Source organism: Erigeron canadensis, chromosome 5 (genome assembly GCF_010389155.1).
Source record: "Erigeron canadensis isolate Cc75 chromosome 5, C_canadensis_v1, whole genome shotgun sequence".
In the NCBI taxonomy this organism is placed as follows: Eukaryota; Viridiplantae; Streptophyta; class Magnoliopsida; order Asterales; family Asteraceae; genus Erigeron; species Erigeron canadensis.
This window is the reverse complement of record NC_057765.1, coordinates 2,181,319-2,193,773: the sequence shown is the minus strand read 5'-3', so window position 1 is coordinate 2,193,773 and position 12,455 is coordinate 2,181,319. Positions and strand designations below refer to the sequence as shown.

General features: G+C 35.4%; 1 protein-coding gene across 1 annotated transcript; it reads right to left on the bottom strand.

Moving 5' to 3' along the window:
• Nucleotides 1-3,897: 3,897 nt before the first annotated feature.
• Nucleotides 3,898-11,017, bottom strand: LOC122600678 (acyl-protein thioesterase 2-like). Its single transcript, XM_043773432.1, has 10 exons — nt 10,920-11,017; nt 9,566-9,645; nt 9,153-9,267; nt 8,174-8,210; nt 7,661-7,730; nt 7,273-7,377; nt 6,113-6,263; nt 5,480-5,559; nt 4,801-4,894; nt 3,898-4,189 (listed from the first exon to the last, which is right to left on the bottom strand). Exons 2-10 carry the CDS (start codon nt 9,594-9,596, stop codon nt 4,105-4,107), a joined length of 768 nt encoding a protein of 255 aa, XP_043629367.1. The 5' UTR covers nt 9,597-9,645; nt 10,920-11,017; the 3' UTR covers nt 3,898-4,104.
• Nucleotides 11,018-12,455: the final 1,438 nt, after the last annotated feature.

Here is a 12,455-nt window from a genome sequence, read left to right as displayed (position 1 = left end):
GATCATATGGGAAAGTGGTTGGTCCGTACAACCTCCCCCATAAACTGTTATATATGGTATCGGAACTCAAAACGTAAAACGGTATTGGGTTTTACTTAGACTAAGAGAAGTGGGAAGAAGGGGAGGAGAGGGCGACTTGTGCCATGTGACATGAGGGTAAAAAGAGTTGCCCCTCAAAAAGGTGAAAATTGGTGGGTTTTTAATTAGGGGGCGACTTGTGCCATGTGACACTTCCAATGATTGATTTTATTTTTGTTTTAATTTTTTATGATTTCCATATTATTTAAAAAATAATAAAATTTCTATAAATAGTAAAATAAAATACTAACCATTAAAATATTATCCAAAACATACAAATTAAAAAATTAAAAAAACACATGAAACACATAAAAAAATTATTCGATACACAAATACAAATAAATAATTAACAACTAATCATCATCGCTACATTATTATGCCAACCATCTTGAATATTCCCGAATTTCCAGCCAGTTATTATGCCAACCATCTTCTTCTTCGGACATTCCTACTATCTCAGACTCACACTACCATATCCTAAAAACATGCTTCTAAGTCTTATGATGTCATATATCTATCGAAATTATGGAGTGTCTCGTAGAAATTTGTAAGATACACCCTTACACTTATGGTTTTCTCCACAAGCTACCTTGCCTATTGAATATCAAATCACTAACCGGTGTATCCCCACATTAGAGGCCATAGTTGAGAAGATATTATAACCTATGAGATTTTTAGCAGCGGTGGGACAAAAGCTCCCTCTAAAAGCATACTCTTGATCTATATACAAACATTTGGTGTCAAGCTAACGTCCTGATACATTCCGGCCAAGGGACAAAAAGCTAACATTTAAAAAGGATTCACATTTTTACTAAGCTCAAGTCCCCACATGCTCCGGCTAAGGGACTAAAAGCTAATCTTTAAAAACTATGCACATTGGTGCTAAGTGAAGATCCCCACATGTTCATGCTAAGGGACTAAAAACTAACATTTAAGTGCTACGTATATTGGTGCTAAACAAAAGTACTCACGCCTTACGCTTAACGAAACAAATAAAATAAAATAAAAAAAAGACTACCACAATAGTGGTAACACCAGCCTAGCTCTGGATACGGGCCAAGCCCGTTCCGGCCATATGATATACTTTGTCTACTGCCATATCATCTTGCGGATTGGTATAATGTATAACCTAATGCTCCATTGCTCACAATGGAGCACTAGGCTGGGAAGCTTGATAGTGTACCACCTTCCTAAAGCTTGCGGTAAAACAAACCCTTCATTGGGCTCCTCTTTGGAGCCTTTGGGTAAGTAAACATGTTACTCCTTTAGTAATTTTTAGAATCAAATAGTGCTCCAAAGCCTAACGCTCCATTACTTACGATGCAACGCTAGGCTGGGAGGCTTGATGATGTACCATCTCGCTAATAGTTTTGGGACAATTAGCTCTCTTCTACCGAAATTTTTTTCGAAACGGACGTATTTGATGGGTGTTTTGTCAAATAAGTTTTGGCAAAATTTTTTTTGTGAAACAAGGTAAACCGGTATTTGAAATACCGAGTTCAAAAAAGTCACCCGAATCCGGTATTTCAAATACCGGTTTCAAAAATGAAATCTCGAACCCGGTCTCGCAGGTTGACTGACATGATGTGACACGGGCGACAGTGCTACAGTGGTGATTTAGGAGAGAGGGTGAGTCCGGGTTTGCCATCCCCGGATTCAAATCGAAGATCCGCCGGAAAATGTAATATCACGATCTCTCTCCTGATTCTTCGAGTTAAAACCAGAAACTTGTACCAAAACACTCAGAATGAAGATCCGCACAAATCCTTGTCAAAAAGAAGTCGGATCTAAGGTTCGTCGGAAAATTTGTTTCGCCGGAAAACTGGTTTCGCCGGAAAATGTGCCCGTCATCAACACTCACAATCAGAAAACGGAAACAATGATCAGAATCAGAATCTTCTTGCGAACAAAAGCTGACAATTTATAGGTCGATTTGATGAGAAATGAGCATGAGATCGAAGAGAGAAGGTGGAAGAAACTTTGTGATTACAACTCTTTTTTTTTTAATTATATAATAAAAATGTTTATTAAAGTAAATCTGATGGTACAAAGAGAGAGAAAGAAAAATGGTACTTGCAATATATATATAAAGTGTTGTCACATCAATTAAAAAGTTGTCTGCAAATTGTACTCTCATGCTTGAAACCGGGTTTGTAAATACCGGGTTCGAGATTCCATTTTTGAAACCGGTATTTGAAATACCGGATTCGGGTGACTTTTTTGAACCCGGTATTTCAAATACCAAATACGCCCGTTTCGAAAAAAATTTCCTCTACTACCATATGGAGGCTACTAGGCTCCAGCCCTAATGTAGCCTCCGGACTTAACCATGGTTGCTTCTGAGAGGCTCCGGACATAGCCTCCGGATTGATCCACAAAGGCTCTTGACATAGCCTCCGGACCCTCCTCCATTGAGGCTACCAACAAAGCCTCCAGCTTTGAACACTAGCCTAACGCTCCATTACTTGCCATGCAACGCTAGGCTGGGAGGCTTGATGATGTACCATCTCCCTAATAGCTTTCGGATAATAATCTGTCTTCTACCCTATGGAGGCTACTAGGCTCCCGCCCAGACGTAGCCTCCGGACTTAAGCATGATTGCTCCTTAGATGCTCCGGACATAGCCTCCGGATTGATCTATAGAGGTTCCTGACATAGCGTCCGGACCCTCCTCCATCGAGGTTCCTGACATAGCGTCCGGACCCTCCTCCATCAAGGCTCCTGACATAGCCTCCGGACCCTCCTCCATTGAGGATCCTGACGTAGCTCCCGGACCTAAGTTGCGGAGGCTCCTGAAACCTTCAGACCTGAACATGACCTCACCTATGTTAAGTCATGGGCTTGATTTAGGCCCAAACATGTAAAGCCCATGACCCAAATCTAAAACCCTAGAAGCATCTCTATAAATAGAGGATCAAGACACCAACTAAAGGAGGAATTCTCTCCCTCTCTCTCTCTCTCTCTCTCTCTCATCCCCTCATTCTCTTACACATACTCCTTAGCCTACTTCGGCTTGTGGCGTCACATCTTGTGGCCACCAATAGGGAACCGCCACCCAAAGTAGCAACAATGTAATCTCCCCCATTACACCTTATAGATCAAGTATTAACCCCCGGTTCTTAATGATAAATGTTATACCTAAACGGATGTAGACTTATGCTTAAACAAGTATATAATGATTTTAATAATATAACACTAGCACAAAGCTATATATTGGAAAAAGGCATTGCGGGTTAGTTTCCATATGATGCACAGAACAACAAAAACCGCTAACAAAGTCTGCAATGAGCTACCATAAGATATGAATTCAGTTACTATGAACTACCCCAAGCTAGCCATCCACACAAAATCAGTTTCTTTTTGAGTCCAACGCCAACACGTATAATAAAGCGTTATACAAATATAGTAAAAGCAAGTGGTACATGAATCAAGGGGTTTCATCCAATTACCCTTTAAATATAGTAAAAGCAAGCAGATTAATGCATTTTAGCACAGTTAAAGAAGATTCAGCACAAATTCAATTAATGTAGTTCTCTAGTTAGGAGTATAAAGTCAGAAGGAAGCTCACAGATAAGTTAATTAACATTATAAGCCTTGTCAGCAAGTGAATGTTTAACAATAGATTAACATTATGAGCCATAAAACCAACCCTTCATATTCTATACACTTCAGTATTGCCGGTACTGAAACCGAATGGGATGCATTAGCAAACCTGAAACTGAATCCCTTCGCTGTGGTATTTCGGATTTTTTGCTCATCCCTAGATGACAGATCAGCCCATATATCTTGCTTGAAAGATAGGAAAAAAGGTACAAGCAATTGCGGCACACACAACATAAATTCATAAACCAAAGCAACCAATGGGAACCAGCGAATAGTAGATACACAGATGCAATATGCAGATCTGTGGTCTGTATCTTTCACAGTAAACATGTGTTAACTTTCACAAATTTCATATTTCACATTACAAGTTATCATTTGATTGAATTTGCCAACTTCTGCTGCTGTTTGTTCCAATCAATGCACTTATTTATCACTCTTGAGATCTAATTTTGAAGTTAGCCATGAACAAACATCCTCCATCTCATCAGGCATCGTATAATGGCCAAGCCTGCATTTAGGTATAAAGAGAGATGTCAATCATATAACTAAAGTACATATGTTCCTAAAACGAGTTAAGATTCCGTGATGTGTATCCCTTAAAAAAAGGGGGTAATTGGATGAAAACTCCTTGATCCCATGTACCATTTGGTACCCACTAATCCCCCAGCCATGCTAGTGTCTAGGTAAATCTCAACCACTTAATAATCTCCTGATTATCTCAAGTTTGCCTTTGGCAAGACTTGAACCCAAGACCTCTCCTGAAAAGTGGTGGCTGGTGGCCACTGGGTTATTACTCTATGAGCACACGTATATATAAGGACTACAAGATTATTATTCTAGTATCCTCATCTTGTGAAGATTTTGGAGTTGGTTTAGATTATGAGATATCTCTAATTAGTAAATAAAAAACTAAGTATAACACCTCATAGATCTTTCTATTATAAATCATGGAAAAAGTATTTCGTGAAAAAAGCGACCCCAACCATTTTGACCCATTGCCACAAAACTATTCTTTTTGACACAAACCAGTTAAACTGTTGCCTAACCAGTTCAACCAGCCGACTTCGCCACCCTGATAACAACTATCATTATAATTCAAGACAATGGAAGGATACATACGAGTCGTAGACTTTAAAGGTAAAGTTACGAAAGCCACATGAAGTTAGTTTCTCTGCGGATTTGTCACCATAACGAAACAGAACCACATCATCAACTGTAATCAGATTGCAGAATGTTAGAAAACCTGTTGTTTTCCAATCCCTTTCATTTACATGCAGAATTCACAAGTAGACACCAAAATATTAACAAAGTATTTATATATTAAAAAAAGGAAGAAAATATCTTTGGGGGGTCAACCAGACTCGGCCGACTCCGCCTATGTTTTACAACCTTTAAACATATACAACAAATGAAAACATGTAAATTATGTGAACCCAGATTGATATCATAAATTGCGTGCAAATTTAAGTTAAGAAAGAAATAACATGCAACATTTAGTTTTTAAACTTTCATAAATAGAAAATAGTGATCTTTCTTTTATGACAAAAAGTGAACATATATTTCTAGTTTTCTCACCAACAAAGAAAAATTAGGAGTGTTGACATCATGGTTTAGGTGATAAAAAAAGGGTACCCAAAGTGGATGATAACTTGAAAGTCTACAACTTCATGAACATTGCAACATACTTATTAATTCTCCAAAAATGGAAAACTTAAGCAGAATTTTTTCTTGTTTCAAAAGTGCACTAAAACCAAGGCTTATTCTACATGAACAGAGAAACAAAAACTGTGGATGGTACCTTTTCCATGACAGTGCAAAATGGGCAAGGATGAAGCCCGGCTTGCAGCTTCAGCCCCTTCTACCTTGTTACTAAGGTCACTAGCAACAATAAACAGCAAATGTCATATACTTGTATCACAGACTTTGTCACTGTACTAAGGGTGTTATGATTTTTGCTTTGAAACTGATTATTTGATTATTAAGACTAGATGTCTCAACAATCCGTTTCTATGTTTGGATAAAATAAAATTACCTAGATTGATCAATTTTGCATCATCTGTTTCATTTCCATCGTAACAAAACTAGTTATCCAAGGATATACTAATATTTCTATTTGCATTGTATATTTAACCTAATATAAAGCTTTTTACTTTAAAATATAAAAGGTCCTTCTTGGTTGTACCATTACCAAAAAAATTTATATTTACTGAACACTCAAACATTTGATTATGTCTCATTATTTTAACTTCAAGTATTAAAGTTTATCTGGACACTATCTTCTATAATCCATTTTTATTGCCCTTCATTATCTATATCTGGTTAGTGGTTACAAAGTATCAAATAATCACTTTTAAAATGCACAACCAAACATCCCTAATAAAGTGCACAAAAGAGAGAGGGGGGGAAGGGGGGGTCAAAACATGAGCAGTACTTTGCACATGGAAGCCAGCCACTAAGGCCAACAACTGCATCCAAATGGGTAGAGAAAGCATCACCATTCCCAAGTTTTCCATGAACAAAACAACTTGCACAGTATAGAGCAGCTGCCGCACCCATACTGAACCCTCCTACACCAAATTTGACTGCAAAGTAAAAGAATATATAGAATCAGTGAGGAATCAAATTGTTGTGTAACTAAAACAAGATGCTCTCTAAAAACTCCACTTTCTTATGGACTTATAGTCACCTTGATTAAACTGTTCGTCCCTTTATTACATAGCGTTCGAAGTAGAGATGACAAACTAGGTGGAGTTTGATCCGAAGTTCGGGATGACCCTAAACACATTTTTGCTGCAATTTATTACTATTTATTATTATTATTATTATTATTATTATTATTATCGTTATTATTATATATATAAATAATAATAATAATAATAATAATAATGGGCATAACAATAATATACAAAAAACTATATCAATTCATAGAAAATCTAATTTCTTAAATGACAAAATTTAGGAGGTTTTTTGGTGGTTAATCTAGGTATCTGCTTTGCAAGCTGACTAATCCCAGGGTGACGACCCGCAAACCTGGAGTCATCGGGGGTGAACCTCCGTGGCCACAAGGGGACTTTTTTGCTCCAGGAATTTAAGCTTGGACCTCTAGGTATTTTGCTCCTAGGAGTTATATATATATCTTGAGCGACTATAACCCATTTGAACCACAGTACTCTTATTGCATCGTTAATTGTCTTAATTCAAATATTTTCATTGACCCAATTAAAAGAAATTTGTCAAAATCGTCACCTATATTAGGGAAGAGAGGGGAGGGGAGGCATTGAGAGCTATACAATTTAAATGATCTAAATCCAACTTAGACAGTGTGCTGAATCATAATAAGGAACTGTCAGCGCATGCTTTAAGTATGACTAATATTCATAAGCATACACATATATCATAATACAAAATTGTTTAGAACTTCAACAATCCACACAACAAAAACTAACACTAGCTTTATCTGATTTCACCTACTGCAAATTGTCTAACCAACGCTGATCCATAATAAATGGGTTAAGATTTCCACCTCTAAGTTCAGGGGGAAAATCAATGCACAAAAAAGGTAGCTCAAAAGAAAGAAAAAATTGAACCTACCATCCGCAGGTTCAGTCGAGAGTAGACTCAAAACATGTGCAGCCGTGGCATCAAGTCCCTCTATGTCATGGCTTTCAGTTTCAGAGAGATCACCTATATCAAACCCTAACATCAATTGCACAAACGTTAGTTATTTGGTGCAACCGTGCAAGTCAATCTCAAATGCTTTAGTTATTTACTATAACCATGAATAGTTTGCTTACCATATCAGATACTTATAAAAACTACAGACTTTGAATAAGATAAATACCTTTTCTTTATTACTATAATAAGTGTATATTCATGTATTACTTTAAAAAGTTGTCACAATGTCCATTTTGAGAAAACTATTTTGTTTCTATTAAGAAGCAAAACAATACTTTCAGTCTTTCAGAGAACTCAAACATACATGCATTTGAAGGAAACCCGCCAAATAAAGTCAAGGGCTGAGTAGGAGAAGTAGGACATATCCATTTGATCTGCATCACATTTAATAAGATCATATTAATAAATAAATTAATTATAAAAAAGTAGTATTGCCATATTATATGGTTTAAAGATCAGAGGTAAATGATGTTTGTTTATAGATCTTAAGTGATTTACAAATAAGGTGGCAAATCAGTAGGCCAGACAGGTTGGGTACCAGATCAAAAGTCAAAACAGACAGATTTTAGTACATGTAATGTCAATACGTTTTTACAAGGTTCTTTTTTCTTTAAATAATTGATTTGTAAGCAAAAAAGTTAGCATGTTGCATACACAGAAATACACTTTGTGTGATCTTCATCCTGTTTCCTACGTAGCTGAATTTCATTTTACAATCCGATCTGTTACGAATAATAGACAAACAACTTGAATTGACCCATTCATAGGTAAATGGGTCGATATTGCCACCTCTAACATAGACTAATCTTGTCCTTACATTCGGAAGAGGAAGAGTTTCCAAGAGCTGGGCCCAACTGCCAGAAAACAGAAACAATAGATGTCAGATTATATCACTAAGAAGTTAATGCAATTAAATATGTAACATTAATTTGTAAGCAGTTTGCGTAAAAAGGCCATCACAATTTCACTTAACAATTTTTAGCACATGAGTTAATAATATGCTTCTACCGAGTTAAAAATAGTTCATGGACTCATAAGTCATAACAACAACATTTCAAACTGTGGTATTGCAAATATATAGAAAGAAGTACATGCTACTTAGGTAGCAAAGTTAAACAATAAGTTATAACCTTGATATCACCTATCAGATTATAAAAAGACAAACTATTGATAACAAGCAAAAGCAATAATTTGATATAAATAAATCGAGGAAAAGAAAAGTAATGACTTTTGGTGAAACTGATAGAAAACATATGCGAACAATTCACTTTTTAAGAATTTTACTGATCTAAGAAGTGGGGAATACTATCAGTTAATATGACAAATGAAGGATCTAAACTCAACAAAGTATATGAAGCTCTCGAAACCTGTAACTCCCTCTGTTCTCACAAGGTGGTTCTCTTTTTAGTAACAAATCTTTAATGCTGTTTCAAAGTTGACTTGGTGTTCCCAGAAAAGCATCCTTTGTTGAAAAGCTTATGAAGTCACATTGTTCTTTTCTATTTGATCTAGCATAACAAGTTTTTTTAGGCCTTCTAAACTGCTTTCCTTATGCAGCAAGCCTAACTAAGTTTAAAATTGGGGATCAGGTGCATTAATCTTTTGTAGTTGAGTGGTCGTATTCTTAAGTCCTCTCTCCCTAAGTAATTTTAAAACTACATGCAAAGCAAGTAGTATGAAGAATGTTCCCATACGGTTCTTCTAAGAAATTAACTAACACGGTCTACTATCTGACTAAAATTATTCACATATAAAGTACAAAAACAAACAGAGAGGGGACATCAAGATGGTATTACCTCGATCCATTGTCACCAAGCCCATGCATCCAGACAATGGTTGCCAAGTGTTTGCTTTTCGGTTTTACCACATATGTCTTTCCAAACTGGAGTGCCCTTCTTGCAGTTCTGCCAACTTCAATAAGATCAATTATTACCATCAGAACCAAGTTTACAAGAAAAGACAGATTCATTTGAGAGCAGGTTTTCTGTATGATAATGAATATATTGATCACTTCCCGATGACCCAAATTACCACTGCCAAAAGACTATGGATTGTAATAGTCCAGCCTACCTTAATTGTCCTAGGTAAAAGGCTATTGCTGTCTTCATTAGTTCATTTCATATGCAAACTGCTAACCGAATGGATATAACCACAAATGAAGTACTGCAAAGTTAAAGGAATTTTATATGCATAGATAGAAGAAACTAACCGGAACCCAGAGAAGGGACACCAAGACTCATGTTATTAATCAGAGATGTGATCACCTACAGCAGCCAAGGAGAACAATATCTGCAACAAGAAATCCCACACACCTTTATATAAAACTATAACCTTTTTAACCAATTGATCATAGATCAACTCGTACCGCCACCATGTGACCACATGGGCCCACAAATGACGGGTGCAAGTCACATGTTTAAATCTTGCCAAAGGCAAGTAGAGATACTATATCTTGTGATCCATGTGTGAGAATGGCGAGTCATCGGACATGAGTTGATTGAGTTCTATGCGGTGTGCGCTATGGATACCAAAACGATACATGAGACCAGAGGGTTCCCACCCATTTACCCTTTTTAAAACTATAACCTTCTAATATTGGAAGAAACAGTTATTCACTTTATATAAATAAAATGGTGATACACCGATGAATGCTCATTCTGAATCTTTAATTAGTACAACATTTACTAATTATCTAGTGTGATTTTTATAAAGCCTCAACCATCACAAGCGGCTCTATATTGAACAACAATTATTTATATCTCTAGATATCCTTACACACAATTTTTGTGTATATGTATATATGCAATATTATATACATATATAGAGTAACAATAAAATGAAAACACCTTTAAACTTAAAGTAAGTACAATGTGAGAACGCTTAAGGGTGTGTTTACTCCGTTTAGTTGGGGAAAACACCCCTTGTTTTCCAAGAAAACATGGAAAACGGAAAACGCGTTCAAACCATCGTTTTCCAAAAATGTTTTCCATGAAAACAGAAAACACCTTTTTCCACTTTTTTTTATGGAAAATTAGAAAATGCTTTTTTTATTGTTTTCCACTTTTCATTTCCCATTTTCTAAATATTGAAAACCTCAAATTATTTTCCATTTTCTAAGTTTTGAACGCATATTCAAAATTTTCATTTGTATCTAGAAATGGAAAACTAAAAAACATTTTCCACGACTAAACGCGCCCTAAAATTTTCATTTTTATGCATTTAAGTCTATAAAATTAACTTAGTTCATACTTAATTTTCATTATTCAAGTGTTTAACAACATATTAATGTGTCAAAACCGAGAAAATCACAACTTTGTTTTATACATCCATCTAATAGTGCTTATTTGCGGTGAAAAATGCATCAATTTGATGAAATTAAGATGCAAAAGCATCAATCTAAATTTTCTCACCGTTACTCTTACTGGAATATTGAACTGTAAACATGAAAACCTAATAAATTTTTTCTTTTTGTTGATAAGATCATCATCACTAAAATCAATTGTAACCTAAAACTTACATTAAAAAATATATATATATAAACAAATTTTTCAATGTATACGTACCTGACAGAAAAGAAGGGAATCAGCAACTGCTTACTATTGACGCTTTTTGCGATCGATTGTCTTTATGTTTGTGAGGGCGACTACTTCCAACCAATTGGATGATTGTGTCCAATTTTACAATCCTTTTCCCCCTAGTTTATGTTTGTTTAGTTTACATCCCTTAACTATTACTTTAACGGGTAAGAAAAAACCTAACCAAAAGACCAAAAAAACCACAAGGTTTTGTATGCAACAACCAACTGAAAACTGAAGCGGGCCAAATTGAAAAATCAATTGGTTTGGTTTTGATCTTGTAAAACCCGAACAGATCGATACAAGTTTCAGTTTTGTATGTAATAGCCAATTGAAAAAACCGACTCGAAACGAACGGAAAACCATAGATCCTATTTTTATCACTAACGGACAAAAAGTTATATGTTTTTAACCAGAATCTTTATTTTTGACAAACATGACAACAAATACCTGCCAGAAAGGTTTGTAAATTATATTTTCTATTCAAAATCACACACATATATATTATTTGTTTGTTAATTTATATGAAAATTCTTTTTTTTTTTGTTGTTACGGAATGAATGAAATGAATCAAGAACCTCCTAAAACTCGTATAAGACTACATTATTAAGGGTGTTTACAGGTGATCCTCTAGGATATCTCAACAGCATGGAAAAAGACATGGGTGAACTTGACTTGGCTGGTATGACTTTTTATGATTTTAAGGTTATTGTTGAGAAACTTAGTAATACTGTTTACAATAAGTTGTCCTATGCTGTACCTGGTAAAGGTTTGGATAATGGTGCTAAGACTTTCAAAAATAAGGATGATATGGATAAATGCACTAAGTATGGTATAAAGAGTAATTGTGTAATTGATATGAATGTGTATCATTTTGATGCTGATTTGAGTGATAAATTAGATAAGATAGAGGATGATGTCAGTAATGAGAATGAGAGTGAAAGTGTTGGTCAAAATGTTAGTGATTATGATAAGGATTATGAGATACCTGCATATGAGTATAAAGATGATGATGAAGATGCAACTGCTTCATTAGATCATTTGTTTGTGGGTGAGGAAAAAATAGTTGTTAGGACCAATAGGCCAAAAATAAATGTTGTTGATGATGGATTCTTGACTGAAGTATGTGATGCTTATGATAGAGAGAAAATTGTTGAAGAAAGTATGATTATGATGATGAACGTTGTATCGTTGAGGATAAGGATATAGTGGGTGATAATTTACCTACTCATAATCCTGACATTAAGTGGTATAAGATGCATCCAGTTTTTGGTGAAAAATATGAAATCCCTCAACAATTGAAAAGGTCTATGATTTTTTATGCTGTTACGAATGGTTATAAGTTATGGTTTAAGAGAAATGATTATAAGAAGGTTTGTATCGAATGTTGTAAAGATGCTAAAGGAGAAGAAGGGTGCAAGTTTCACTTGTGGGCTTCATATATGCACAATGAATAAACTTTCCAAATCAAGACACTTATTGATTAACATACATGGTCAAGGGCATTCGATTATGGTGCGCTTA

Coding starts and splice junctions, on each gene's coding strand:
- LOC122600678 (XM_043773432.1), bottom strand. CDS start 9,596: ATGAGTCTTGGTGTCCCTTCTCTGGGTTCCG. Junction 7,731..8,173: donor AAACTCTTCCTCTTCCGAAT/GTAAGGACAAGA, acceptor AATGTGATGCAG/ATCAAATGGATATGTCCTAC. Junction 5,560..6,112: donor GGCTGGCTTCCATGTGCAAA/GTACTGCTCATG, acceptor TATTGTTGCTAG/TGACCTTAGTAACAAGGTAG.